This window comes from Monodon monoceros, unplaced genomic scaffold (assembly GCF_005190385.1).
Source record: "Monodon monoceros isolate NGI ecotype Baffin Bay Population unplaced genomic scaffold, NGI_Narwhal_1 Super_Scaffold_9, whole genome shotgun sequence".
Taxonomy (NCBI): domain Eukaryota; kingdom Metazoa; phylum Chordata; class Mammalia; order Artiodactyla; family Monodontidae; genus Monodon; species Monodon monoceros.
Window position 1 is genome coordinate 4,759,167 of NW_021703786.1, and position 25,237 is coordinate 4,784,403.

At 40.4% G+C, this 25,237-nt stretch overlaps 1 protein-coding gene across 8 annotated transcripts in view; it reads left to right on the top strand.

Moving 5' to 3' along the window:
• PCTP (phosphatidylcholine transfer protein) overlaps positions 1-12,216 on the top strand; it is a 77,554-nt gene extending 65,338 nt beyond the window's left edge. For 7 of the 8 annotated variants that reach the window (XM_029211994.1, XM_029211989.1, XM_029211993.1 and 4 more), the window contains 4 exons: positions 5,695-5,774; positions 8,750-8,921; positions 9,803-9,870; positions 10,982-12,216. In XM_029211994.1, the coding sequence (XP_029067827.1) occupies positions 5,695-5,774; positions 8,750-8,921; positions 9,803-9,870; positions 10,982-11,047 (386 nt within the window). In that variant the 3' untranslated portion in view covers positions 11,048-12,216. The remainder of the gene's footprint in view (positions 1-5,694; positions 5,775-8,749; positions 8,922-9,802; positions 9,871-10,981) is intronic. The other variant, XM_029211992.1, reaches the window with a different exon arrangement.
• The last annotated feature ends 13,021 nt before the right edge of the window (positions 12,217-25,237 follow it).

The following is a 25,237-nucleotide window of genomic DNA, read 5'->3' on the forward strand; positions in this document are numbered from 1 at the left end:
TTTTTTTTTTTTTTTTTTTTTTTTTTTGCAGTACGCGGGCCTCTCACTGTGGCAGCCTCTCCCGTTGCGGAGCACAGGCTCCGGACGCGCAGGCTCAGCGGCCATGGCTCACGGGCCTAGCCGCTCCGCGGTATGTGGGATCTTCCCAGACCGGGGCACGAACCCGTGTCCCCTGCCTCGGCAGGCGGACTCTCAACCACTGCACCACCAGGGAAGCCCGGTTTCCCTGATTTTTAAACCTGAAAATTTATTTTTTAATGCCTAATTTTATTTCACTGAATTTTTTTGAGAGTGTTGTTTGTGCTATATAATGAACAATTTTTGCTGGGTTCTTTTATTTTTACTCTGTTTTTATATCTACTAGACTCTGCCCCTGGGCAGCAGACTTTCAGTGGTAGTAAACCTGACTTTTTCTAGAATTCTGTGCCTTATGAGTGAGTGGTTTAGCATCCCTACAGGATCATCATATCAAAGCTTCTTGCTTTTTTTTATTTCTTCTGAATTTTTGAATTTTATTTTATTTATTTTTTTATACAGCAGGTCCTTACTACTTATCCATTTTATATGTATTAGTGTATACATGTCAATCCCGATCTCCAATTCATCACAGCACCACCCCCCCACCACCACTTTCCCCTCTTGGTGCCCACACATTTGTTCTCTCCATCTGTGTCTCTATTTCTGCCCTGCAAACCAGTTCATCTGTACTATTTTTCTAGGTTCCACATATATGCATTAACATATGATATTTATTTTTCTCTTTCTGACTTACTTCACTCTGTATGACAGTCTCTAGATCCATCCACGTCTCTACAGATGACCCAATTTTGTTCCTTTTTATGGCTGAGTAATATTCCATTGTATATATATACCACATCTTCTGTATCCATTTGCCTGTCAATGGGCATTTAGGTTGCTTCCATGACCTGGCTTGTAAATAGTGCTGCAGTGAACATTGGGGTGCATGTATCTTTTTGAATTATGGTTTTCTCTGGGTATATGCCCAGTAGTGGGATTGCTGGGTCATATGGTAATTCTATTTTTAGTTTTTAAAGGAACCTCCATACTGTTCTCCATAGTGGCTGTATCAATTTACAATCCCACCAATAGTGCAAGAGGGTTCCCTTTTCTCCACACCCTCTCCAGCATTTGTTGTTTGTAGATTTTCTGATGATGCCAATTCGAACTGGTATGAGGTGATATCTCATTGTAGTTTTGATTTGCATTTCTCTAATAATTAGTGATGTTGAGCAGTTTTTCATGTGCTTCTTGGCCATCTGTATGTCTTCTTTGGAGAAATGTCTATTTAGGTCTTCTGCCCATTTTTTGATTGCGTTGTTTGTTTTTCTAATATTTAGCTGCATGAGCTGTTTATATATTTTGGAGATTAATCCTGTGTCCGTTGATTCATTTGCAAATATTTTCTCCCCTTCTGAGGGTTGTCTTTTCGTCTTGTTTGTAGTTTCCTTTGCTGTGCAAAAGCTTTTAAGTTTCATTAGGTCCCATTTGTTTATTTTTGTTTTTATTCCCATTACTCTAGGAGGCGGATCAAAAAAGACCTTGCTGTGATTTATATCAAAGAGTGTTCTTCCTCTGTTTTCCTCTAAGAGTTTTATAGCATCCGGTCTTACATTTATGTCTCTAATCCATTTTGAGTTTATTTTTGTGTATGGTGTTAGGGAGTGTTCTAATTTCATTCTTTTACATGTAGCTGTCCAGTTTTCCCAGCACCACTTATTGAAGAGACTGTCTTTTCTCCATTATATATCCTTGCCTCCTTTGTCATAGATTAGGTGATTCTTGGTGCATGGGTTTATTTCTGGGCTTTCTATACTGTTCCATTGATCTGTATTTCTGTTTTTGTGCCAGTACCATATTGTCTTGATGACTGTAGCTTTGTAGTGTAGTCTGAAGTCAGGGAGTCTGATTCCTCCACCTCCGTTTTTTTCCCTCAAGACTGCTTTGGCTATTCGGGGTCTTTCGTGTCTCCATACAAATTTTAAGACTTTTTGTTCTAGTTCTGTAAAAAAATGCCATTGGTAATTTGATAGGGATTGCACTGAATCTGTAGATTGCTTTGGGTAGTATAGTCATTTTCACAATATTCATTCTTCCTATCCAAGAACATGGTATATCTCTCCATCTGTTTGTGTCATCTTTAATTTCTTTCATCAGTGTCTTGTAGTTTTCTGCATACAGGTCTCTTGTCTCCCTAGGTAGGTTATTCCTAGGTATTTTATTCTTTTTGTTGCAGTGATAAATGGGAGTATTTCCTTAATTTCTCTTTCAGATTTTTCATCATTAGTGTATAGGAATGCAAGAGACTTCTGTGCATTAATTTTGTATCCTGCAACTTTACCAAATTCATTGATTAGCTCTTGTCGTTTTCTGGTGGCATCTTTAGGATTCTCTACATATCGTATCATGTCATCTGCAAACAGTGACAGTTTTACTTCTTTTCCGATTTGGATTCGTTTTATTTCCTTTTCTTCTCTGATTGCTGTGGCTAGGACTTCCAAAACTATCTTGAATCATAGTGGTGAGAGTGGACATCCTTGTCTTGTTCCTGATCTTAGATGAAATGCTTTCAGTTTTTCACCATTGGGAATGATGTTTGCTGTGGGTTTTGTCGTATAAGACGTTTATTATGTTGAGCTAGGTTTGCTCTTTGCCCACTTTCTGGAGAGTTTTGATTATAAATGGGCATTGAAGTTTGTCAAAAACTTTTTCTGCATCTATTGAGATGATCATATGGTTTTTATTCTTCAGTTTGTTAATATGGTGTATCACATTGATTGATTTGTGTATATTGAAGAATCCTTGCATCTCTGGGATAAATCCCACTTGACCATGGTGTGTGATCCTTTGAATGTGTTGTTGGATTCTGTTTGCTAGAATTTTGTTGAGGATTTTTGCATCTACGTTCATCAGTGATATTGGTGTGTAATTTTCTTTTTTTGCAGTATCTTTCTCTGGTTTTGGTATCAGGGTGATGGTGGCCTTCTAGAATGAGTGTGGGAGTGTTCCTCCCTCTGTTATATTTTGTAAGAGTTTGAGAAGGATAGGTGTTATCTCTTTTCTAAATATTTGATAGAATTTGCCTGTGAAGCCATCTGGTCCTGGACTTTTGTTTGTTGCAAGATTTTTAATCACAGTTTCAACTTCATTACTTGTGATTGGTCTGTTCATATTTTCTATTTCTTCCTGGTTCAGTCTTGGAAGGTTATAACTTTCTAAGAATTTGTCCATTTCTTCCAGGTTGTCCATTTTATTGGCATAAAGTTGCTTGTAGTAGTCTCTTAGGATGCTTTGTATTTCTGCAGTGTCTGTTGTAACTTCTTTTTCATTTCTAATTTTATTGATTTGAGTCCTCTCCCTCTTTTTCTTGATGAGTCTGGCTAATGGTTTATCAATGTTGTTTATCTTCTCAAAGAACCAGCTTTTAGTTTTATTGATCCTTACTATTGTTTTCTTTGTTTCTATTTCATTTATTTCTGCTCTGATCTTTATGATTTCTTTCCTTCTGCTAACTTATGGTTTTGTTTGTTCTTCTTTCTCAAGTTCCTTTAGGTGTAAGGTTAGATTGTTTATTTGAGATTTTTCTTATTTCCTGTGGTTGGCTTGTATTGCTAAAAACTTCCTTCTTAGAACTGCTTTTGCTGCTTCCCATAGGTTTTGGATCGTTGTTTTGTTGTTGTAATTTGTTTCCAGATATTTTTTGCTTTCCCCTTTGATTTCCTCAGTGATCTCTTGCTTATTTAGTAGTGTATTGTTTAACCTCCATGTGTTTGTGTTTTTTTATGTTTTTTTCCCTGTAATTGGTTTCTAATCTCATAGCGTTGTGGTCTGAAAAGATGCTTGATATGATTTCAATTTCTTACATTTACTGGGCTTGATTTGTGACCCAAGATGTGATCTATCCTGGAAAATGTTCCGTGTGCACTTGAGAAGAAAGTGTAATCTTCTGTTTTTGTATGGAATGTCCTATGAATATCAATTAAATCTATCTGGTCTATTGTGTCATTTAAAGCTTGTGTTTCTTCCTTATTAATTTTCTGTTTGGATGATCTGTCCATTGGTTTAAGTGAGGTGTTAAAGTCCCCCACTATTATTGTGTTACTGTCGCTTTCCTCTTTTATAGCTGTTAGCAGTTGCCTTATGTATTGAGGTGCTCCTATGTCGGGTGCATATATATTTATCATTGTTATATCTTCTTTTGGGTTGATCCCTTGATCATTATGTAGTGTCCTTCCTTGTCTCTTGTAGCATTCTTTATTTTAAAGTCTATTTTATCTGATATGAGTATTGCTACTCCAGCTTTCTTTTGATTTCCATTTGCATGGAATATCTTTTTCCATCCCCTCACTTTCAGTCTGTATGTGTCCCAAGGTCTGAAGTGGGTCTCTTATAGACAGCATATATATAGGTCTTGTTTTTTTATCCATTCAGCAAGCCTGTGTCTTCTGATTGGAGCATTTAATCCATTCATGTTTAAGGTAATTGTCAATATGTGTGTTCCTATTACCATTTTCTTAATTGTTATTGGTTTGTTTTTGTAGGTCCTTTTCTTCTCTTGTGTTTCCCTCTTAGAGAAGTTCCTTTAGCATTTGTTGTAGAGCTTGTTTGGTGGTGCTGAATTCTCTTAGCTTTCACTTGTTTGTAAAACTTTTGATTTCTCCGTCAAATGTAAATGAGATCCTTGCTGGGTAGAGCAATCTTGGTTGTAGGTTCCTCCTTTTCATCACTTTAAATATATCATGCCACTCCCTTCTGGCTTGTAGAGTTTCTGCTGAGAAATCAGCTGTTAACCTTATGGGTGTTCCCTTGTATGTTATTTGTCATTTTTCCCTTGGTGCTTTCAATAATTTTTCTTTGTCTTTAATTTTTGTCAATTTGATTACTATGTGTCTCGATGTGTTTTTCCTTGGGCTTATCCTGCCTAGGACTCTTTGTGCTTCCTGGACTTTGGTGGCTATTTCCTTTCCCATGTTAGGGGAGTTTTTGACTGTAATCTCTTCATATATTTTCTTGGGTCCTTTCTCTGTCTCTTCTCCTTCTGGGACCGCTATAATGTAATGTTGTTGTGTTTAATGTTGTCCCAGAGGTCTCTTAGGCTGTCTTCATTTCTTTTGATTCTTTTTTCTTTATTGTGTTCTGTGGCAGTGAATTCCACCATTCTGTCTTCCAGGTCACTTATCCGTTCTTCTGCCTCAGTTATTCTGCTATTGATTCCTTCTAGAGTATTTTTCATTTCAGTTATTGTATTGTTCATCTCTGTTTGTTTGTTCTTTAATTCTTCTAGGTCTTTGTTAAATATTTATTGCATCTTCTCGTTCTTTGCCTCCATTCTTTTTCCGAGGTCCTGGATCATCTTCACTATCATTATTCTGAATTCTTTTTCTGGAAGATTTCCTATCTCCACTTCATTTAGTTGTTTTTCTGGGGTTTTATCTTGTTCCTTCATCTGGTACATAGTCCTCTGCCTTTTCACCTTGTCTATCTTTCTGTGAATGTGGTTTTTGTTCCACAGGCTGCAGGATTATAGTTCATCTTGTTTCTTCTGTCTGACTTCTGGTGGATAAGGCTATCTAAGAGGCTTGTGCAAGTTTCCTGATGGGAGGCAAAGCTCCTTGTTAATAGACACCAAAGAGGCTTCTAGATGCAATCACTTCTTCTTTTTCTTTTTTTTTTTAGAACTTTATGAAAAAGAATGCAATGGAGAAGCAGCGGTGTACTGGGAAGTCAAGTACCCTTTTCCCATGTCTAACAGAGATGTATCCTTTCCAAAAGCACACCGATACTCAGCTTTTGAAGTGTTTCTGTGCCCCATGGCCATCACCCAATCGTGTTATGTCCAGCAGGTGTGGACAGTATTGTCTTTGACTCTTGCAGAGACATCTGCTACAGCTGTTGCTTCCTGTGTGGCTTTCAGATTTCCAGGCCTGACCACATGGAGCATCTGTAATTGTGGTCACGGGAGGGCAGCTCAAACTCTCCTGAAAAGTTTTCTAGGAAATCCTTGTGCCAGAGAATTGGGGACCTGAAAACAACTTTTCATAAAGAATATTCGATACACTCTCTCAATCTATAGGAGAGGAAGTAGGGACCCAGAGAGGCAATGTGACAGAGGCTCACACTCAGGTGGTTAGCAGCAGACTTGGGGCTGGGACTCAGGCCCCACATTTCCAGTTCCCTCCACCTCCCTTCCTCCGCGAATAATGGATCTGGACACTGTGTGTATGTTTCTTCCCCTCAGTTTCCTTGATTACGATATGAAGCAGTTGAATGGATGTGAGGAGTCTTAGCTGACACTCCAAGGCTCTATGAGGCCCCCTTAAGGCCAGCCTGGGGATGTTTGATGGACATTTGCTGGGTGGGCAGATGGGGTAGAATATAGGTGGGGACAGGTGAGATTTCCACTCCACTGTTCTCTTCAATCATAGCAGCTGAATGTTTTACACACTGAATTTTCATAAATAATCCTTTTAACAAAGGGTCTGTGGAATTAAAAGAAAAAAAAAAAAACTTGGAAACCACTGAACTGGATGATCGCTGGAATCTTTTCTAGGTCTAACATTCTGTAAGTCTGTATGTTCCTAAATAATTGTTCTTTAGAAAGAGAGGGGGCATGGGGGTGGTTTGTGGGTATTGTTTCTGTGTGTTTTGTGTGTATGTGTCTGCCCTGGCCCAGCTAGATTACAGATTCCATAGGGATTATTTCTGGCACAATTCCCACAGACTGCTAAATACAGGTGGTAGGTATTTCAAGAAATTGTGGTTACTTAATCCCTTAGATTTTATGTGGTTTTCTCTCCTCCTGCCAACAACTGTGCAGGGTAGGAGCCATCATCCCCATCAGTCAGGGAAGGAAACTGAGGCAAAGGGAAGTTCAGAGCCCTGCTCAGGTTCTCATCAGTTTCTCACCACTAGTGGGCGGCAGAGGCAGGCCTGGGCCCAGGTCCAGCTCTGACCCGAGAAGGTGATCTGGACCAGGGCAACACCACTTTCTGACCTCATGTGGATACTGCTGGGGGCTGTTCTCAGGAGTGGACACTTGGTGCTCCTTGAAGTTTGGTTTCATTGTCTTTCTAGTGCCACACAGTCCCGTAATGAGTTTCTTAGTCCTTGTATATACACATATGTCTCTCCAACAAGGGCTATTCAATTTTTAGATTAGAGAACAGTGTAATGGAAAAGAACATTAGTTTTGGAGGGAAAGATCCCAGGTTAAGTGTGCGCTCATTTCCTGGTTTGGTCTGTGACCTTGGATAATGCCCTTCACTTCTCTGGGCCTCAGTAAACTATTGGCTCTCCACTCATAGACTGTGTGCCATGCTGGACCTTCCAGCCCTTCAAAGAACTCTGTGAAATGGCAGTCAATATATCAAGTTAATTTTTCCTCAGTGGAGTGTCAGGTGATGTCCATCACATGAGCTAAGCAAGGTGTGGGACCATGTTTGCTGTGAGGAAAAAATAAAAGACTTCGGAGAGAGGAAATCCAGAGCTAAAGCAACTTCATTCCTTCCCTCAAACATTCAAGAGCTTTACTCATCAGTGCATAGAGAGTGGGGGCAATAGACCATCCTGCAGGTGCCTGGGGGAGGGGCAGCCCACCGTGGGTGCTGTAGAGCCTCGGAGCTGGCCTGGGGCTGTGGTCGCGGCTGTTGCAGTAAAAGTGTAACTGTGTTGTACTTACAGTGATTGTTTGGATTATTTTAGGCTTTAATTCCTTCTCCTGTGAAACCTGAAATTCTACTATTGGAAAGTCTAATGAACACATTAAAGAGCCGAGCCCTCTGTAGCTATGAAAATCTCACCAGGTTTTGGAGCCTAATCGTGGTTCAAGTTCAGGTTCCATCACTTCAGCTGGGCTATGGGATCTTCAGCAAGTTTCTTTACTTCTCTGAGCCTCAATTTGGTCATTTGTAAGATGGGGATACTTATGCTGAACTCACAGGGACTTTCTCAGGATCAAAATTGATGCTAACTGTAAAGCACACGATGCACGTACGTGGTAAGGGCTCAATAAGTGGTGACTCTTGTTGTTTCTTAAAATCAAATCATCTTCCCTATAATAGTGCCACAGACATAGTGGTTATTCTGTAAGTGTTTATTGAGTTGAAATGGCTTCATGATTCTTGGTGAACCAGAATCAACAAGGGCATCTACCTACTAAATATTCAGGTATTCATGTGTCTTCCTGTGATCTCCAGGTGTAAGTAACCCTTCCTGACCATCCTCTGTGCATAGAGGTCAGTGATTAGGGCTTAGGGAGAGGACAAAGAGCAATGGCCCCATTGTTTACTGAGGGCTGCTTCTGCTCTAGTCTCTCTCTAGAGCCCACACCAAGTCTGCCTGCAGGGCAGTGGTACCCTCTTTTCTTTCAGAGGGAAACCAATCTCAGAAAAGTTGAGTAACCAAACCAGGATCACACAGCTGATAAGTGACCAGTCCTCTGAAATCTCATTGCCATCTTGGAGAAACGAGGAGTGGGTTCCCCACATAACTAAAAGCAGCAGGGAACCATTCACAGGTGGGTAATACACGCTCTCAAATAAGAACACCAGTTGGGAGGAGCTATGGTTTTGCAGGGCAGGTAGGCAGATAGGGCAGGAAGTGAACTAACAGTGCAAGGGAGCAAATACCAAGTGGAGGAACAGAATTATCTCCCTCTGCTTCTGGCTTGTGGGCTTTCCTTCTGCTCATCTGAGGTGCTGGCCTTGATGTTGTGCCTTGACTGGTGGTGTGGTACGTCTATGTGCGGCAGCGGCGAGAGCTGGACCATGAAGGACAGAAGATCCACGTGATCCTGGCCCAGAGCACCTCCATGCCACAGTTTCCAGAGAAGTCGGGCGTGATTCGGGTGAAGCAGTACAAGCAGAGCCTGGCGATCCAGAGCGATGGCAAGAGGGGGAGCAAAGGTAAAAAGAGGGCACGTGTTGGCGCACCAGCCAGGGCCACCGATGTAAGGCCACACTGGCTGCAAGGCACATAAAATGCAGGATGCTTATTCCCTGAGGTCAGAGACTTAGGCATGGGTGCAAAAGAAACAAGGGAGACTCAATTCACCACAGAAGCTTGGCTACAACGCAGCGTGGATGTTTAAATCTGATCAATTCATTCTTTATTGACTCTTGCATCGTCCAGATGAAATCAGAACATCCAAGGGAATCAAAATGTTTAGAAACTCAGTTCAGGCTGGTCCTGTCCATGCACATGCTGGCCAAGGCGGGGCAGGAGGGCTGGTGGGACCATCTCTGAGGAGGCAGCTCCTGCTCAGCAAAAACCCAGGGACTCAGGACCTGCCTGCCTTGAGTTCCAGCCTCTGGAGAGAGGCTGGGAGGGGTCCATGCGGCCACCTGCTGGACTGGAATCAGTGTGGCCTTGAGGCTGTGGCAAAATCTGAACTTAGTGGTGACGCGTGTTAGATCTGCCACCTTGGGCATGTCACCCCACTCTTCTGAGTCTCCATTTTATCATTTATAAACTGGGGTTCAATTTTATCAGCTCCTCAGGACTGAGATGATTAGTGAGAGAAATAATAAAATGAGAGACTATATCCAAGTCTAGCACTTGCCAGGAGTTTAATAAATATCAGCAGAATGTGCTTTGGCTGTTTTCAGAATGTTTACATGTAAGTCTCCCGTAAGGCAAGGCAGAGGGCCGAGTCCACCTGAATTCCATGTTACCTCCCTCCTTACTTTCTGGACCTGGATATGAATGTGGAATGTTTGCAGGGTTTGTTATTGTATCTTTCTAACATGTTTCTTCCTTTTGAATTGTCCTTTCTTTCCCTCCCTAGTTTTCATGTATTACTTCGATAACCCAGGTGGCCAAATTCCGTCCTGGCTCATTAACTGGGCTGCCAAGGTGAGATCCCAGGAGGCAGGAGGGGAAGTGTGTGTGACAAATGTTGGGGCTGTCAGGCTGAAGAGATGTGCTGTCTCAGGCCTCATGATGCTCTTTTATGAGACAGCTCTGTTGAGTGACTATGATTAGGACTGGGGTTACCAATACCCAGCACAGAGGCTGGGACAGAAGTCAAATAATCTTTACCTGGAATGTCAGCCCTCCCTGCTTTGCTCTGAGACCCCCGCACCAGGATCACAGTAGATCGCAATAGGGACAGTGGTGCTTGTGGATCCTCTATCTGCTTATGGAGGAGTTAGGCCAACCTGGCCCAGGAGACACCAGCCATGTCCAAGCCTGGGGAAGCCTTCAGTTTTTTTTATGGTTATTTTGTTTTTCTGTAAGGAGAGGGAACCACAGTGGTACCCAGATCACTAGAAATTGCCTAGGACCTGGAATCATGCCGACCATTCAGTCTGCTTTATAAGGCCCTACTTACTGGCTGGAAGGCTCACCAGTTCCCTGGGAGAGTGAAAAAGCACATAGGTTTTGAGACAAACATGATATTTTGAATCCTGGCCTTGTTTCTGACTGTGTAATCTAGGGAAGCCATCAATTTCTTCCCTCTTAAAAATAGAGATGGATATTCCCACCCTGTAGAGAAGGAGTAAATAGAACAATGTTTGGAGAAAGTCTTGAACAATGTTCAACACTAACTAAGGCATGGCATATCCTGCCTCTTGCCCCCAATCCTTACCATTTTCTAATTCTGTAAAGCAAGTCCTTTCTCTAACTTCTTTGGAAGAATCCCACATCCTAACCCAATCTCATTTTTGGGTTTTCTTTTTCTTTTGAAAAAATGGTGTCTTAGAAATATCTTAGCTTCTTATCAGCAAAAGTTAAAATATACAGCGAGGTCTTATAACAGTGGCCCCTGCGGTTCAGCCTTACCTGTGCCCTGCATCTTACCTTTTGTCATCATCGGTTGGAACGCTCTGTGGAAATCTGCTCGTGGGCCCTATTGTCATATTTATTACTCCCAAAGCCATCTTCGTTTACCTTTGCCACATCCTGAAGAATTAGGAATAATCCCTGTGAGGACATAGAAGTGACAGTCTCCTTTCCTTTGCAGAAAGGAGTTCCTAACTTCTTGAAAGACATGACGAAAGCCTGTCAGAACTATCACAAGAAAACCTAAGGGAGGGAATTGGGAGCCTTGTGTCCATGGAATGATGTCTCCGGAAGTGCCACAGCTGCCAGCGCTCAGCCTGCCTGTCACGTTTTTGTCCTCAGAGGCCTGCACGCTCTCCAGCAGGTTGTCCCCAAGTGTGTTTGCCTGACGCCCGGCTTCCTTTCCCACTCTTCCTTCCCCAGGAACTGCTGCCTTCTTCCACTGTTGAATGTGGGTTAGATTAGGGAAACTTTTGCTTGTTTATTTTTAAAAAGGGGAGTCCTCAGTAAGGAACACAGTCAATCCATTGTGCCACTCTAGGGAGATCTTGGGTGGAGGACTGACAACACCATCTAAGAGTGACTGATCCTGGCAAGCTGGCTCCTTCCCACATGTGATTTCTTGGAACCCAGTGGGGTGATTTCCTGCTGAAGTTGCATTTTCTTCAGAACTGACGCTCTGTGCACCAAGACTGGAAGATTCATGTCCATTTGCCTTATGCTTTGCTGCCTTGATTCGAGATGATAATCCACTAAGCCTCTCCCCATTCCTGCTTGTGGAGGATCATGAGCTGTTTTGATTTTAAACCATTTTGAAAAACGTTGCAGGCCTGACTAAGTGTATAGTGTGATAACAGTTTTTTCTCATCACCCATGTCCGGGTTTTTCTCTTTGCCATATGCCCCTGGGGAAGGCTGTCCGTACCTCACTAGCTCTGCACTTTACTGGACACTGAGACATCAAGACTGCTCTGGCAGTTACCAGAAGCCAACCTGCTTTGCACACAGCATTGAGATAAAGTGTCTTTTTATGCAATTTCCCTTCTAGAATGTTTGGAGATGTTGAAAGGATAAGAGTTCACAGCCAGGGAAATATTAATTAGTGGTGTGGTTGACTCTACACCTTTTTCTCAGGAATTCTACCTAAGTTATCCACCTCTCCCACCACCAGAAGACTTTCCGTTTCCTACTTTTCTCTTGAATTTTGGAGGGAAAGATACTCTGTGGACAAAGGCACAGCCTTATAATCTCAGGGAAAAATTTTAACCACTGTATGTGACGGTACCAAACATTGATTAAGGGGCATAAAAATTTGGGATGCAAAGCCAGAAGCAGGGTATTTATTAAAATGGGATACTCCAGACTCTGTAATTTCTCTCTGGAAAGGGAAGTGCATTGAATACCAAATAAATACAGAGTGACTTATACTTGTCCTGTCTGCAGTCTCCTTCCTGCCTTGTTCCTTCTGTGAGAATAAGTCTGTTAGGTCTCTTTGGTTTGCAAGTCACATCCAACCTAACTCATGGACTTGAAGGAATTTTAGGCTCACTTACATGCAAGGCCAGGTGTCGAGTGGTCTCAGTAGGGGTTGATACGGGTGCTTAAACTGGCATTAGGAATCAGCTCTGTTCTTCTTTAAGGTTTCTTTGATTTGGGGCCGTGTTTGGTGGCAGGATTGCTGCCAATAGCAAATGGTAGGCCTGCATCTTCTCAGGTTTCTGCTGAGTCAAAAAAAGACAGCATTTCTTTCCAGTAGATCCTGAACCATCCCATGATTTCCTCTAAACCATGTGTCAATCCCTGCCCCAGTCACCGTGGTCATATGGATAGAATTATGCAAATTAGCAATTCATAACTGTGTCATTAAAATATCACTGTTAGTAATGTAGCTGGAATTTAATTTTTGGTAAGGTAAATCTAAATGTCTCATGTAATAGAGGTCAAGTTGACATTTTATGTATAAAGTAATTGAAAGACAAACACTAGGATTATAGTCTTTGAGCAGAGAACCTGCATGAAATGGTGTCAGGCAAACTGTATCTTTTACAGTGTTTGATAATCTGGTAAGAACACTGAGTATACTAAGAATACTGAGTTTCTAGGTAAGGCAGTTTAAGAAAAGTCACTAAGCTTGCTATAATTAGTAGGGTTAAGATGCTTTGGCATTCATGCTTGCTTATTCAGAGAAGACATTGATATAGGTTACGTGGGAAACTGAGAACCCCTGAGACAATATTAAATGCAAGGGGCCCAAAATATGTAGAACTGGTGCTCTGGAAGCTGCACTGGATTCTTCAAGGTCTGTCTCTGTGCAGGGGCTGAAAGTATCATTTGGAATTTGAAAGTTATAAGTGTATTGTCATTCCTCTAGCTCTTTGTTCCACTTATTTTCTCATGTCTGTCTCTCTGAATAGACAATAAGGTCTTTTTGGATAGAAACCCTTCTTTCACTTTGATTTCTGGCCCTCAAATGATAACTAAATGAGTGAATTTAATGATTTGGGGAAGACTGACCAAGTGACACACACCCAGAAGGCAAAACTTATCCAGATATAGAAGTTTAATTTGATTACATTAAATACGACTTTAATAATTTAGTTCTAGCCAAATTGTTTCCCCAAGTCATCAGTTTAGGGGTTCCTGATTCCTGAGGATCTCATTGTTTTTTCCTTGAAAGCACTCAGGTCCTTTGTTTGTTAAGGGGTGGCTTTGCTGGTGTGGCTATGGGTTATACTTCCATGTTATGGAAATGGCACAGTCTGGACTGAGTCCAGCTGAGATTAGTCAGGATTTCAGGATTCTCATGACGAAAGTAGCACTACTGTTAGTGCTAAATTTTTTCCACAGGCAAATTATTCACGCTGCATAACAGTTCAAAGTTAATGACCACCTTGGAACTGAGGGATTCCAGCAGAGGGTCACTTCTTTGAAAACATTCCTATTTCACAGTGAGGGTCCTGGCCTGGCTCCCTGGCTGAGATTCCTCACCCAGAATCCCCACCTCTACTGCCTGCCCTTCAATCCTCCTGCTTCCCAGCTGGGTTTGAAAGAGAGAGAAAGCAGGCAGAACCCATTTGGTTCTCATGTTTCTGGTAGCACCACCCAGTCGGCTCAGAGAATTATCTTTAAAAGTTTTAAGATGCGTGTTCACTTCACAGATATTTCTTAATGGTCTGGTGTCCATCTGGCAAGGGGACAGGCATGGCAGTTCCTGGGATGAGTGAGACAGACTTGGTGTTCGCTCTCATGGAGCTTATCCAGTGAAGAAGACACAATGGACAAGCTGTTGAAAAGGTGATGAGTTGTGAGAAAGGGCAAGTAGAGGGGGCTAGAATCTAAACCTGGGGGCACTAACCAACTTTGAGGGGTCAGGGGAGAGCGTGTTGGAGTTGACTGGGTGAAGGTTGGAGAAGAAAACTATTCCACATGGAAGGAACCGTTTCCATAAAGTCCCTCAAGCAGGAAAGCCAGTCATGTTGGAGGAACTACCAGAGGCCAGTACGTCTGAGCAATGAAAGTGGAAGAAGGCATCTCACATGTGGCTGAAGAAGGAGGCCATCAGTTCATGGGAGATCCTGAGAGGTATGGCAAGGATTTTGGACTTTATACCCAGAGCAGCAGTAAGCTATGAAGGATTTTAGGCTGAGCAGTGACCAGATAAGACATATTCATTCCTAACAGCTGCTCATTCTCCCATGGTTCTTCACCATCTCCAGTATCCCTCCAGCACCATCATGGGGGTGCTCTCCAAGGTGCTGTATGCCTCGTGGCTCTGAATCATCCCCACTGTCAGGCTGCACACTGAGTAGCCCACACCCAAACCTAGTTTCTAAGGTTGAGCATCAGCCTCTGAAGTTTAAGGGGAGTAAAAGAGGTTCAGGGAACACCCATGGACACAGCCCCCTTCTTTCCTTGCCCACACTGTTGTCAATATGCCCTCCTGTGTGACTGCACCATGCAGCCCATCAGAACAGAGCCACTACAGGAGCCAGAAATGTCAGAGAAAAAGAAAAGGCATACAAAATGTAAGCAGGTCTGCCTTCCCCAAAGTTTATTTTACTATACTGCTCCCCAACTAAAAGGAAGAATATATATTTTTTTCTTGAGAATATAGAAACACTTTGTTTAGGTTCTCAGAGTTTAGAACCAGCATAATGGAAGGACTTCAGAAAAATTATATTGCTAATCTATTTATATGTATTTTTGTGTGTATCTGCTTGGACACATATAATATGTGCTCCATTTCATAAGGTATGATAATGGAACAACAACTAGGCAGCATGTTATGTGAGTGGCTTTGCAAGTTCTCTACATGATGTGCCAGGTTCAGTGCTAGGCAGTGGAGTTCCTAAAGGTGAACAAATTCTTCCCTTAGGTAATTAGCAGACTACAGAGGACATGGAATATGTGCACAGTTTATGAGAATGAGATCTCCACCTTATGTAAGGAAAATATGTAATATTTTCAGAGTCTATGGCTAACTGCTCTTAAAAACAGGACAACAGGCCCCAAATGGAGTCACTTATGCTAAGCCCCACATCCCAAACCAAGACTTAATTACAGTTTTGGCTCTCCCCAAAATGGAATCTCAAACCAGTCTATCAGGAATTGCCTGATCAGCACTAGTTAATCTGCCTGATAGACCCCTGTCCTGCCCTAAACGAAAGTAAGGTTGCAATAACCAACCTTTTTACCTAATATAACTTCCTTGTTTCTGCTTCCTTCTGCCTACAAAATTCTCTCATTTTGTACATTCCCTTCGAGCTCCTTTCTATCTCCTAGGAGGGATGCTGTCCAATCGAATTGATTTTTGCTTAAACAAGCTCTTAAAAATTTTAATATGCCTCAGTTTATCTTTTAACGGCTCTGGTGTGAGAAGAGGGAACTTAAGGAGACCCCCCAAAGGCCCAAAGAAACAAAAGCAACCAGACTTGGTTACCTGCTGAGCCCTTGAACTCTGCTTTCCCGGTGCCTCTGGAGGTGGTGAGTAAGTCTCTCTCAGATTGTAGCTCTGCAGCTTTTCCTTCAGTTCCCAGATTTTATTAGAGCATTTTTTTTTCTTGACTGAGTCCAGAAACTCACCAAAATCAGATTATCTGACTTAGAAACCAGACTTGGTCTGCAATTTGACTGGGTCCAGCTTAGAAACTGGACTGAGTCTAGAGTCAGACTGGGTCTGACTTAAGTTGTTCTGAGTCCGCTTGAGACCTCAGGTGAATAAAATATTGTTTTAGGGCTGGACAAATAGGCTCACCTTACCAAAGATAATCTTGAATCACAGTGGCCACAGTGGAGAACTTTTAACCTAGATAATATTATCATTTTTATCATAGAAAAAAAGGGGTCTCAGCCAAATATTCATCATAAAGCATAGAGGGAAAATGATTTTTCCTCCTCTAAAATTTTTGGTGACCAGGATGGGACCAGCTGGGACACCCTACTCACTGCAGACAGGATCCTAGGAAAACTGGCAGAAGCCATCAAAGGTAAGAATTCTTACCAAAGTCAGCTCTGTCATCTCTGTCTCCATCTGTGGTGCCTGGTTAACAGAGGAAGGTAAAATTCCACTTTCTCCCTTCCTTTCCAAATTCAGATTGGAAGGCAGAAAACATTTATAAGAATTAGATCTTTAAATTGTGAATTTGCTTTTGAGTACACATTGGTTGTAGATCCCTTCTTTCCCAAGGACAGCCGTTGCCTTCTTGTTTGTCTACCTTTTGTCCTGAGAACTTGGCTTGGCAACAGCCAAGTTGGGGTCCCCAAAAATTTTGGCTGGAAAGAAATGTGGGTTGCACTGCATGTGCGGCCAGGGTCCTACCCCTGTTGTCTGCTTTCATGGGAATTGTCTGAGGCTTTCTTTCCTTTTGTTATCTTTGGGAGTGTCTCTGGATCTTGGGAGGATAATATTTTTTGCACTCTTTGGGAATGCCTCTTTTCCTCATGGGGTTGTTCAGTACTGCTAGGAATATGTACTGTTTGTCCAGCTGAAACCTGATAAGATATTCCAAAGGAATTTTTTTTTTTTTTTTTTTTTTTTTAGTAGCTCTATGGTAGGAAATTGGCCAAATTGGAAGTTGACATTCAGAGCCTGATGGGACCTTTTTTTAGGCTTTCTCCTCTAAGCTAAAATGAAACTATGTAGCCAGAGGGAAAGAAATATTCTGAAGGCTTTGTGGAAGGATTTACTGAAACACTCCACAGACACACAGCTCTAAATCTAGAACATAGGATCTTTTGATTTCCATCTTAGTTGAAGATCTTCTCCCTGATGTAAAGAAGGAAATTGAAGATAGTATAGTTGGATGGGTGGGACGGCCTCTGTATCATTCAGGTTGCTACCCAATTCTTTGAGGAATTAAAGACAACTGTACTTGTCTTACAAATCAAGCCTTTGTAGGAACAAAAGTGAAGATATAGAAATAATTCAAAGCTCTCTTTTCCTTTCTACCAATGCCCAAATGTACCCTTTTGATCTCAGAAGGTTTGCAGATACTGTAAACCTTCTGGACTTAAGGAACAAAAGTCTTTCGTGCAGCTTCCATTCTTTCTTTGTGCATTTGAGATATAAATATTCTACATAGTCTTCTCTAGGAAGCAAGGGAATTCTTATCAGAAGGAGAAAAAAAAAGAGAAAAGACTATTTTAAAAATTAGAACTATGAAAAATCTTAAAAGTGTCTTTTACAAATATTAGTAAAAAGCTATCTGAGCAGGTAGACTTAATTTATTCCATCTGCCAGAAACACAATGGACCCAACTGTTCTTTTATAAACTAGTGAGTTTCATATTATCATATCTGTTTCATGGCTAAAATTTTTAAATGAAAGCTAGAAGATCTCTGTTTGCCTCTTTATGTTTTTGTGTATCTGTATATGTTTGCTATAGATAGTACTTTTTTTGTACCTCTGAATGGTATTTCCAAAATTATTTTTTAAAGGCTCTAGTTAATTGGCTTAAAGATGAACAAGCATTATATAAATCAAGTATACTGTCAGAAATATAGACTAATCCATAAGTTTTTCCACATTCAAGAGATCTAGGATAATATTTGGTATACTAATACTTTTAGTATAAACAGGTTTAATAGAAGTCAAATAAGATCTTATTATATCTGTTGCAAATATTTCAGCAAGAAAAATAACTCAGTATGATGCCATTTTTATGTTTTTATAAGTAAGTTAAGTGTGAATGAGATAAGAGCTTTTGGATGAACTCCTTAGGAATAATTATATTTTAGGAATATCTACTTAAAAATAATCTCTCCGACCACAAGGACCTACTATATAGCACAGGGAACGGTACTCAATACCTTGTAATAACCTATAATGGAAGAGAAGGTAAAAAAAGAATATATATATATATATATATATATATAAAATATGTATATATATATGTGTGTGTATATTTTATATATATACATATACATATCTGTACATATTATATATAGACATATATAACTGAATCACTTTGCTGTACACCTGAAACTAGCACATTATAAATCAACTACATTTCAATAAAAAAATGTAAAAATCTCTCCAGATTCTGGTAACTTGAAGTTTAGATTTGTGCTAAATTAAGTTAAAAAATGAAAGTTTATTGAGTAGTTAGGTCATTCCCAAATAAAACAAGATACTGAAACATTAATTACTGAATATTGGCTTCCTTTTACAAAGAAACTAAAGGGATTTAGGACTATCAATAAATATGTTTGGTTCCACACTGAGATATTTTCTATAAGAAAGCACGTTTTTAGAAATTATTACTGTTATTTATGTTTGCCAATCTACAGAATGCTAATGTAAAAGTTCATAATTGCTTACTTCTTAGTTTTCACTAGAAATTAAGGTTTTTAAGAGTTGAGTATTTGAATTTAAACATGTAATTAAAGCTACTCGAAATAATACGGGAAAAATTTCAGTATACAGTAGCAAAGTAGGATGTGTGTTTTCAGTAAAAGAAGGTATGAGGAATAGAACTGCATTTTGTTAAGGGAAAAGAAAGTAATTTTGTCTTAGGGATAGTTGTTTCTGGATGGAAAAAAAGAACAAACTAGTATGGATACTAATATGGATACAGAAAGTTATGGAAAGTTTATGGAAAAGGAACCCTGAGAAAAGAGTTTTGTGCCTGGTCAGGATTGGCTAAGTTTAGAATAAATTTTAACTGAGTAAATTTTAAAAAGTAAGCTGGTGCAAAACCAGAATTTGTTTTTTTTTTCTCTTTTAAGGGTCAGTTTTCATAACATATTGATCTGCTTTTGATAACAGATTGTAAAGTTTATTTTACCTTTAACGAGTAATCTGTTATAACTTTCTGTTTTTGCCTTTGAAATCTTTTGTTATCACTTTGGTTAAGTGAATAACTATTGATTCACAGTGCCCTATGATCCTATTTGACCACGTGTTTTGAAACTTTTTGATAACAAATTTCCCAAATCAAATTTTAATGTAGTTCCTTTGACCTCTAGCCAACTTTGGGATGCTTCAAAGGACCCTTGAAACATCCCAAAGAGAGCTATAAACTAATTAGGTTTATTTGGTATGTTAAAGTACATGGGAAGCATTGTCAAATGAGTAATAAATCTTCTTAGGTTATACTGTATGAGTCAATGTTATTAATTTATTAATAATTAATATTCTAGAAATTATATGGAATTCCTAAAAATCGGGTATGTCCTGGTAAAATGTTATCAGTCATAATTTTAGTCATTATTTTAAAATATTGTATGTCGCAGCAGTAATCAAGTTTCTTTGTCAATTGCATCGTAAGCAGGTCTTTTTTTTTTCTTTTTGTTTGCACCAGGTCTTAGTTGTGGCAGGCAGGCTCCTTTAGTTGCAGCTCAAGGGCTCCTTTAGTTGCGGCTCGCTGGCTCCTTAGTTGTGGCACATGGGCTCCTTATATGTGGCATGTGAAGTCTTAGGTGCGGCATGCATGTGGGATCTAGTTCCCTGGCCAGGGATTGAACCCAGGCCCCCTGCATTGGGAGCACGGAGTCTTAACCACTGCACCAACAGGGAAGTCTCTGTAAGCAGGTCTTTAACCATGCCTTCTGTGGTCTTTCATCATTCATAGACAGTTATTGTTTTACTCTGATGTTTTGCAAAAATGCTTCCTCTTCAAGAAGCTCCTTAGCAAGGACATTTTGACAAGCACAGGTTTCTGAAAACTTTTAGATCATACTGCTGAACTGGGTAAGAAATTAAGAATTCTAATGGTAAACCTGATGGTGTCATAAAACTGTTAATGAAAAGGATTAGTTATATAGGACTGTGTGAACTGGTGAATATGTTTCTAATTTTTATGGTTTCTGTCTAAAATATTAGTAGCTTTTAATCTGTGTTTTCCAGATATAAGGAAACCCTTCCCTTCAAGCTAATTATGAGTTACAGCAACTTGGTAAATTATATGTTTGCAAGCAGAATTGAAACTTTTCTCTTTACTTGATTCCTCCAGAGACTGGAAACTCTTCGGTTGCCAGCAACTTTAAAAATCAGGTAAATTAGGAAAACCATCTCCTAGCAGGTGCAGAAATCTCAAAGTATTTTGGGGACCTTGAAAAGGGAGGAATTCACCCAAATATGTAGATAACTCAGGTGAAATCATTGACAGGCCTTTGCCATGACTTGCCTGGCCTTGAGAGGCCTTTTAAAAATTCAATCCGAGGTGCCAAATAATAGGTTCCAGCAAAGCCAATTTCAAATGAGCCTGTATGATTAATTACACTTCTGTAAATCATCAGGCCAAGATTTTTGAAGCCAGAATTATTTAGCAAACAAATTAGTCTTAATTTGGCTATATTTGGTAGAAATTAGGTAATTTTAGAGAGAAAAAGATCATGTTTCTGTGGAGAGTAAATTCAAGTTTTGTTAATTGAGGTCTATATTTATTAAGAGCCACTTCCCAAATAGCTCCTTATTATTATATTCTTGTAAATTTTAGCTGAATCATTAAAAGGACACTCTAGTTTGTTTCTGAAGTTTTTCTCATTAATCCATCTTTGGATGAAGATCATATGCCCCATGACCTGCAACCAGGGGATTATGCATACTGGAGAAGACATCATTTAAAGACTGTCTCCAACCTAGATGGTAGGACCCTTATCAGGTCCTCTTCACTAGCTCATGCACAGTGAACCTGAAGGGAATTGGCTCTTGGATTAATATTTCCACTTAAAAAGGGCCCCTGAAATGGACTGGCCTATACAGAGCACTGCTAACCTCAAAATCACCTTAAAACAATGCTCAAACCAAGGAGAAACTACCAGATCACGATGGTAAGAAGACATCTAAAGTAGACAGCTGATCCAAGATGCCAAACCCGGCCTGTATACCAGTTACTTTGATAATTGCTTACACTTGCTTATGAACTAAACATATTTCACAATCTTAAGCAGAGTTAAAATTAATTGAATTGTTGAGTTTATGGTCAATTACCTATATCCAGTACTTCTGGTTACCTTGGTGGATTTCTCCACTCCAAGGCTCTAATTGGATGGCCCTTAGGAAATTATTCTAGAAGAAAGAAGTTATAGTTCTGTTTGGGCCACTATTGATATTACTGGATGGGACTCCCTCACTTGGTCAATCAATCATAGTTGCTCTGACCCTTGCCATAAATATAAAAGACCCCCCTTATGTTGGGAACAATTCAACCATACTAAGGGTAGCCAGGCTAAATAATACAAGGAAATGTGTATGGGTGCCTTATGAACAATGCCAGTATATCATTTCCTTTAAAGGTAAGGATTGGTACAGAACAGATTAAGTCAGATGACCTAGGGGTATACTGTGTGGAACCTAACGGAAGTTCCTGGCTTAAATTCTTACTTATAACCTTACAAATACTACTAGCTATATTACTTGTATTCTACCTATTTTGTAAGATTGTTGTTTCTTGCCTTACCAAATGTGTGACTGAGCCTCTGATAAAATAATAAGAAGGTGACTTAAGGCTGTTGACCAGATATATAGCTCTATACAAGATCAATGATGGTAATAGTGTAACTTTAGATATGGAAAGAAGCATCAAGAGGGAATAATTTCCTGGACCATAACAGACTAGTAAATCAGTGGTCCAGAGACTTTTGGCTATAGGTAATAGGGCCTAGTCCAGTAATAGCACACTGAGTGGCCTATCAGTGAGATCTTTGCCTGGGACAAAATGATGATGAAATGCCTCCCAAACCATGGTTGAATTTATGACCATGAGAGGGCACTGCCAACTAAAAATTGTCACTTGCCATCTGTCACTACAAGTATGATATCACTAGCCAATGCAGTCACTGACTTTTGACACACCCTGAAAAGAGTTCATGGTGGAGATCAGGAATGAGGTACTCCGTGCTCTGGAAGGATCTGGCAGAACAGGTCTTCAGATAGTTAGATATTTTCAGGAGAAGATTTTATGAACCTGATTTCTTGCTTCTTCCTATATCTAGAAAATATCTAGAAAAATCACTAAAATCATTAACGGAGACATCTGCTCCTCATGACTAGCAGCAACCTTCTTATGACTGGCAGCAACCCTCTGCCAAAATGTGTACTTGATTGCATGTATCCCCCTTCACTAAAATCACATATATACTGACCTCCCTCCACCTCTTTAGAGCAGTTCCTCAGAGATATCTGAGAGGCTTCTCCTGGGCTATAGTCCTCATTTTGCCCCAAAGAAAACTTAACTCACAACTCTCACATTGTGCATTGTTTTTCAGTCGACACCTTCAAACTAAAAATTTAAAATAAAATGTCTTCATTTTTGACAAGCAGCTCTACCACCAGTCTCTAATATCCTATGTCATTCAATGCAGCCGTTGCATCTAAGGTCTCATGAGGGTTGGGTCAAAGACAACTCCAAGGTTTTCTGCATTCCTACAATTCTCCTTTCAATGGAGGATCATTTTGAAAAACACATGTAAAGGAGTGTGACTTTGTGTAAGCCATGGTGTGCTACATTGTGCTCTAGCACTAAAAGAAAAACAAGATTCACAGTAAAGTTTTGTGCCCACTTATCAAAAAAAGAAAAGCTAGTTTTAGTTTAGTCAGTTTAATTAAAACAGGCATATCTTTAGAGTTTTCAACATTAAATACTTTTATCCTGTGTTTGCTAAAAGTCAAATAAGTTCATGTTACTTCTATTACAGAATTTGTCAGGAAGAAAGATAACAAGCTGATGGTTAGCTGTTTAATAGCTCTTGAAATTTTCATGAGTGATCTAAACATAATTGTTATGAAGAAGGAAATTACATAGATGTAAATAAGATAAAAGTATATAAATAAAGTTTTCAACAACAGTTATGTTCAGTGCTATGTCTACTTAAAAATAGTTTCCAGGGCTTCACTGGTGGCTCAGTGGTTGAGAGTCCGCCTGCTGATGCAGGGGACAAGGGTTCGTGCCCCAGTCCGGGAAGATCCCACATGCCGTAGAGCGGCTGGGCCCGTGAGCCATGGCCGCTGAGCCTGCGTGTCCAGAGCCTGTGCTCCGCAATGGGGGAGGCCACAACAGTGAGAGGCAAGCGTACCGCAAAAAAAAAAAAAAAAAAAAGTTTCCAAAATCTTTTTGGGACTTCTCAGGCTACATAATTGTGTGAGCCAATTCCTTGTGCTAAATGTTGAATTTGGACAGAAATTTGACAAAACGGGTGGAGGATTTCCTTTGAAACTTGGGGAGGTAAACGGAATAGCTTGAGTCAAAGCACAAGGGAGGTAATAGCTAATAATAGCAAAGATTTATTGACCACTTTCTAAATGCCAGGCACAGTCTGAGCACTTCACACACATTAGATTGATTCATCCTCACACTTCTATACATACAAAGACTCCCAGAGGACATGGAACTTTGTCTTGTTCCCAGCTATACACTCAGTATAGTGAACACACAATATTCAAACTCTCTGCTAAAGGAATGAATGAATCAATGGTGGAGCAGCAATCCTAAAGCTCCAGGATCTCAATTTGAACCTATGCCAAAAAGATGGATATAAAAATTTATGCTTTATCTTGTGTTCCACCTATTTCTTAACAAAAGAGTGAGCTTTTGGACAAATGAATTTTTAACTGCTAGAATTGTTTTGTCTTTCAGTTATATTTTTGCTTAATCTTACTGCTTAAAAATTTTAAAAAATGTTTTTTGCTTCTCCATTCTGTTTGAACACCTTTGGAGGACTTATACAGACTGTCTAGAAGTCCACACAGTAGGAAGGTATTATTGATGTAGCTGCTGGAGGGGAGAGAGGCAGGGGGCAAACAGGGTAAGAAGAGAAGTGCTTTTCGTTTGCAGGCCAAGAACCTGGAAGTTAAGAAAACCTGATTCCCCCAGGGACAGAGATGGAGGTTGGTGGGGGTGAGGGTAGCACCCCAAACCCATTTTCTCTTATCTGTTTCACCTGATTCCTCTCTAGTGGTTCATAAACTGAGAAAAAAGTCAATGGAAACCAAGCAGGATGAAAAGGGTACTTAGAGCTCGGTGAAAGGCACACAGAAACTTTTGTTCTATGTCAAACAGCTTAGGAAGGGCTGGGTCTGTTTCTAAGTGGTCGTGGATTCTGTTTACCAATGAATGTGGAGTTTCATTTTCCCAGGAACAGTCAATAATACTCTTCATTAGGAGCCTTATTTCAGGATGGTGTTGAATAATTGCTGGATTGCTGAAAGTGTCCAAGTAGGAGCTCTCCTTCCACTACACTGCTTGGCTCCTGTCCCCTTCCAGCCACTTCAGGCTCTCGTAAACAGCGTTCATTTTCCATCACAAGCAAGGAAATGTGACTATGAAGCCAAGGTGCCAGGTCCCTGGAGAGGGCCTGCCAGGGAATCCGTTTCCTCACATCTCATTTTAGTTTGTAACTTGCTGGCGGGGTTGAATAATCGCTGAAGCTCCACGTCTTCCCATCCTATTCTGTTCCACTAACTTACGAAACACCCAGCAACCCGCTGGAGGACTAGCAGATCAACCAGATGTTTCCTGAGCAAAGACAGCACACACAGCATCTCATGAGAACGGAGGGCTGGCGGGCACTCACCCCCTCTGACATCACTGGGTGAGGTAGCCTGCGGGAGAATTTCAAAGCAGAGCAGTTTGGCCAGGGAAGAGCTCAACTGGCAGCTCTGTGCTGGGATTAACTGACCCGGATAACTAGGGAGAGGGAATTAACAAGTGTGTTTATTATCTGGGAGGAATTAGACCCTGCACTCCCTGATTATCCATGGGCGCTAGGAGACCCTCCCCCATGGCTCCCCATGCACAGTCAGGATCACACGTTCACCATGTTGCTTCTCGTCCCAGCCTCTTGTTTTCCTGACTTTGCCTGAGGTTGATGTGGGACAAGCTCAACTGATTGCAAAGAACAGCAATGAAATACTAATAATTATTAATAATAAATCAACTAATTCTTCTTCCCCAAAAACATAGGGGAGATCAAATCCTAAAAAATCTGATTTCAAATCA